The sequence below is a fragment of the Caloenas nicobarica genome, chromosome 2 (genome assembly GCF_036013445.1).
Source record: "Caloenas nicobarica isolate bCalNic1 chromosome 2, bCalNic1.hap1, whole genome shotgun sequence".
NCBI classification, from domain to species: domain Eukaryota; kingdom Metazoa; phylum Chordata; class Aves; order Columbiformes; family Columbidae; genus Caloenas; species Caloenas nicobarica.
The window spans coordinates 164,598,949-164,603,639 of record NC_088246.1 but is presented as its reverse complement, the minus strand read 5'-3'; the positions used below and the strand labels follow the sequence as shown (position 1 = coordinate 164,603,639).

Sequence of the window (4,691 nt, the reverse complement as noted above, 5' to 3'; positions counted from 1 at the left end):
AGATGTGGGAGAAGTGGAGAAGGGCCACAGGCCACGTTTGCAGGCAGCCCAGGCTGCCCCTTTGCTGCTTATGTGTTTGGTGCCTGGAGAGGAGGAGCCGTGGATAGCAGGTCCATGTGCCAGGAAGGGCCTAGAGGTGCGTGTCTTCAATCCGTGCCGTGGCTTCCAGGGTGTGTGTGGTTGGCATCAGGGGTGGTGGCGAGAGGCCTTAGCAGATGTAGCCGCCCCTTCTGCCGCCGCAGGAGCCCAGGCCTCCGAAGCCGCCCAGGCCTCCGAAGCCGTAGCCAAAGCGGCCGGAGTTGATGGCAACTCCCTGGGCACCCAGTTCGTTGCCCACGGCAGCCGATGAGGAGGATCCGACGGCGGTGCTCTGGGGGTAAGAGGTGAGGATGGGTCCTGGCAGGGTGACCAGCACGGCGGGAGGCTGGATGACGACGTGGGAGTCCTGGCACTGCAGGGAACAGGGCTCGTTGCAGCTGTTGGCCAGCGGGGTGGGTCCGCAGGGGCGGCAGGCGTCGTAGCAGGCCATGTGTGTGGTGCGGAGGGGCCCTGGAAGGGACGAGAGGCTGTTGAGCAAGCGCAGGGGCGTGGGGGTGCGAGGAGCGGTGTTGCAGGAGGGCGAGGGAGCGGGGAGGCTGGTGTGGGGCTGTGGGGAGCGTGGCGGTGGGGAGGCGTGAGGGCTGCTGAGGCTGGGGGCAGAGCGTGCTGGAAGAGAGGGGCCAGGCGGGGCAGGAGAAGGAGGGGAAGGGGGCTGAGGCTCACCTTGTTGAGCGCGGAGGCGTCAGGAGAAGTGTGTGAGGGAGAGAGGCGCTGGGCCGGCTTTTATGCTGGTCCTGGCTGGGCGGGACAGCCTTTGCGCATGACGGCATTTTGCAGCCAGCAGCTGTTGGATGCCACAGCCTGGCCAGGAATGAGGAGGGTGTGTTTTCCTTCCCGCAACGCTCCAATTTCTTGTTCTTGTCTTGAGGACGTGTTCAGTTGGCCCTGGCGGCAGCTTTGAAGTGCGAGCATTAGAGGCCAAAGACTTGGTGTCGATGGCGCGTGTCAGGGCGGGCAGAGGACGCGGCCAAAGCGTAGGAGAGGTGGGGTGTCGTCACTGAGGTCATCCCATGGCACTCATCGGGTTTTTTGGTGTTTTGTATAATGGGGGGCCCCATTTCCTCGCAGCCGTGGCAGGCTGGTCAGGGTTTTATAGCTCTGCTGGATGTGAGGTGCTACCCTTTCTGTGGTGTCTGTTGCCTTCCCATGTTTCTGCTGTCTCACTAAGCCTGTCTTAGACCTGGCCTTTCCCGTTGACTCTGTCCTGTCGGTGTCCTGCTGCCTCTGTTTCTTATAAGCCTTGTAAGTGGACGTATTTGTTTTACATGGCAAAGTTCTGGTTGCAAGGGTGCTACTGGGGTGGTGTCTTTGAGAAGGTTTCAGAAGATTGCCCATGTTCGATAGAGAATCCCTCTGTTGCAAAAGACCTGCCGGTAGGAAAAAAGACTTGCCTTGGTCAACAGAGAGCTTTGCCTTGAAATCAGGAAAAGAAGAAGAGTTTGTGACTTTTGAAAGAAGGTGTAGACAACTTAGGAGGTGCAAAAGGATGTAGTTGTTTTTGCAGGGAGGAAAATAGAAGGGCCAAAGCCCAACTGGAACTTACCGTTGCTTCTGCCCTAAAAGGTCATAAGTTTCTTTACATAAATTCACAACAGAAGGAGGGCGAAGGAGAATCTCCATTGTGCATTGAATGTGGGGGCAAACACAGTGGCAAAGGATGAGAAAAGTCCTTAATGCTTTCTTTGCCTCAGCCTTTAATAGTAAGAGCAGTCGTTTCCCAAGTAGCCGGTCCCCTGAGCTGAAAAAAGGGATAGGGAGCAAAATGAAGCCCTCATAATCTACGGGGAAGTGGTTGGTGAAGTGCTAAAACTCTTAGACACACACAGGTCTATGGGGCGGATGGGATCTTGCAAAAGGTTCTGAGGGAGCCGGTGGATGTGCTCACCAAGCCACTTTCCATCATTTATCAACAGTCCTGGTTCCCTGGGTAGGTCCCAGTTGACTGGAGTTTAGCAAGTTTGACACTTACTTTTAAGAAGTGCTGTAAGGAGGATCTGAGGAATTACAGCCCTGTCTTTCTGACCTCTGTGCTGGGGAAGATTACAGAGCAGATCATCTGGAGTGCCATCATGTCACATGTATGGGACAACCAGGTCATAAGACGCAGTCAGCATGAGTTTGTGAAGGGCAGGTCCTGCTTGACCAACTTGATCTCTTTCTATGACAAGATGACCCGCTTAGTGGATGAGGGCAAAGCTGTGGATTTTGTCTACCTTGACTTTTGTAAGCCATTGACATCATTTCTCCTGGAGAAAATGTCTGCTCATGGCTTGGATGGGTGTGCTATTCACTGGCTAAAATACTGGCTGGATGGCTGGGCCCAAGAGTTGTGGTGGATGGAGTTAAATCCTCTTGGCAGCCAGTCAAAAGTGCCGGCCTTTGGAGTGTGAATGTGGGGTGAGTGCCGAGGGCTGAGGCCATTTCTCTGCGCAGTGTTTGTGGGGCCGGAGTGGGACTGGGCGTTGTGGAGGGGCGATGGGAGGCGTGCGTGGGGCCGTGCACCTGAGAACCTGGAGGGGATGTTTGCATGGGAAAGGGTCGGTGAAGGAGAATAGACAAGACTAGACTAGAGCAGTCCAGTTGCAAGGGACCTACAGTGATCATCTAGTCTCACTGCCTGAGCACTTTGAGGCTGAGCAAAAGTGAGCATGGTATTGAGGGCATTGTCCAAATGCTTCTGGAACCCTGACAGGCTTGAGGCATGGACCATCTCTCTCGGAAGCCTGTTCCAGTGTTTGACCACCACCGTGGTAACAAAATGTTTCCTAATGTTGAGTCTAAACCTGGCTTTGCTTTCGGTGAGCTTGGAATAATCTTAGGAGAAAAATGAAGAGGAGGCATCTCATGCGAGGATGCAGGAGAATTTTATTGAGGAACAAAAAGAGTGAAAAGGCAGGAGCACCAAGTAGAAGGTCACAGGTATAAGCTGCATGTAGGATGACCAACAGCTGAGGTCACTTGGGTGACATAGATGTTGCCAGAGCACCAAGGTCTTCCTGCCTCTTGTAGAGGAGGAGCCACGGCCAGCAGGTCCGCGTGCCAAGAAGGGTCCAGAGGTGAGTACTCAGTCCATGCTGTGGCTTTCAGGGTGTTGGCGTCAGGGGTGGTGGCGAGAGGCCTTAGCAGATGTAGCCGCCCCTTCTGCCGCCGCAGGAGCCCAGGCCTCCGAAGCCGCCCAGGCCTCCGAAGCCGTAGCCGAAGGTTCCGGAGTTGATGGCAACTCCCTGGGCACCCAGTTCGTTGCCCACGGCAGCCGATGAGGAGGATCCGACGGCGGTGCTCTGGGGGTAAGAGGTGAGGATGGGTCCTGGCAGGGTGACCAGCACGGCGGGAGGCTGGATGACGACGCGGGAGTCCTGGCACTGCAGGGAACAGGGCTCGTTGCAGCTGTTGGCCAGCGGGGTGGGTCCGCAGGGGCGGCAGACGTCGTAGCAGGCCATGTGTGTGGTGCAGAGGGGCCCTGGAAGGGACGAGAGGCTGTTGAGCAAGCACAGGGGTGTGGGGGTGCGAGGAGCGGTGTTGCAGGAGGGCGAGGGAGCAGGGAGGCTGGTGTGGGGCTGTGGGGAGCGTGGCGGTGGGGAGGCGTGAGGGCTGCTGAGGCTGGGGGCAGAGCGTGCTGGAAGAGAGGGGCCAGGCGGGGCAGGAGAAGGAGGGGAAGGGGGCTGAGGCTCACCTTGTTGAGCGTGGAGGCGTCAAGAGAAGCGTGTGAGGGAGAGAGGCGCTGGGCTGGCTTTTATGCTGGTCCTGGCTGGGCGGGACAGCCTTTGCGCATGACGGCATTTTGCAGCCAGCAGCTGTTGGATGCCACAGCCTGGCCAGGAATGAGGAGGGTGTGTTTTCCTTCCCGCAATGCTCCAATTTCTTGTTCTTGTCTTGAGGATGTGTCCACTTGGCCCCGGCAGCAGCTTTGAAGTGTGAGCATTAGAGGCCAAAGACTTGGTGTTGATGGCGCGTGTCAGGGCGGGCAGAGGACGCGGCCAAAGCGTAGGAGAGGTGGGGTGTCCCAAGTGAGGTCATCCCATGGCACTCGTGTGGTTTGCGGTGTGTTCTGAAGAGGGGGCCCCATTTCCTCGCAGCTCTGACAGGCTGGTCTGGGCTTTGGAGCTGTGACAGGCTTGAGGGGCTGCCCATTCCACGGCGTTTGATCGCTCACCTGCCTGCTGCCATCTCCTTCAGCTTATCATTAGACTTGGCCTTTCCTCTTGATTGTGTTCTGTGGGTGTCTTGCTTGTAAGCTTGTAGCTGTGTGTATTCATTTTATGTGGCAAGATTTTGGTCGCCTATGAGCTTCATGGTTTTCTTATGTGAGAAGATACCAGAAGATTCCCCCATGTGTGGTAGAGAGTCCCCATATGCTGAAAGACAAGCTGGCAGGGAAGAAGACTGGCCTGGCCTTAACTGAGAGGTTTGGCTTGAACTCATGAGAAAAAAAGAGAGTTTTTTCCCTTTGCAAGAAGAGGCAATTAACTCAGGAGGAACACCAGGATGTTTTTAGGTTATGCAGGGGGAAAATTAGAAGAGCCAAAGCCCAAGTAGAACTTAATCCGGGTCCTGCTAGAAAAGACAATACAAACTTTTTGTGTACATATTTT

At 55.9% G+C, this 4,691-nt stretch overlaps 2 protein-coding genes across 2 annotated transcripts; both read right to left on the bottom strand.

Moving 5' to 3' along the window:
• Positions 1–208: 208 nt before the first annotated feature.
• LOC135985893 (feather beta keratin-like) lies at positions 209–529 on the bottom strand. The gene has a single exon (XM_065629583.1). The coding sequence runs from the start codon at positions 527–529 to the stop codon at positions 209–211; it is 321 nt and encodes a 106-aa protein (XP_065485655.1).
• A 2,689-nt stretch (positions 530–3,218) lies between these two features.
• LOC135985865 (feather beta keratin-like) lies at positions 3,219–3,539 on the bottom strand. Its single transcript, XM_065629531.1, has one exon. The coding sequence runs from the start codon at positions 3,537–3,539 to the stop codon at positions 3,219–3,221; it is 321 nt and encodes a 106-aa protein (XP_065485603.1).
• Between the last annotated feature and the right edge of the window lie 1,152 nt (positions 3,540–4,691).

Excerpts from the sequence above, each read along its gene's own strand:
- LOC135985893 (XM_065629583.1), bottom strand. The coding sequence starts at position 529 with ATGGCCTGCTACGACGCCTGCCGCCCCTGCGGACCCACCCCGCTGGCC.
- LOC135985865 (XM_065629531.1), bottom strand. The coding sequence starts at position 3,539 with ATGGCCTGCTACGACGTCTGCCGCCCCTGCGGACCCACCCCGCTGGCC.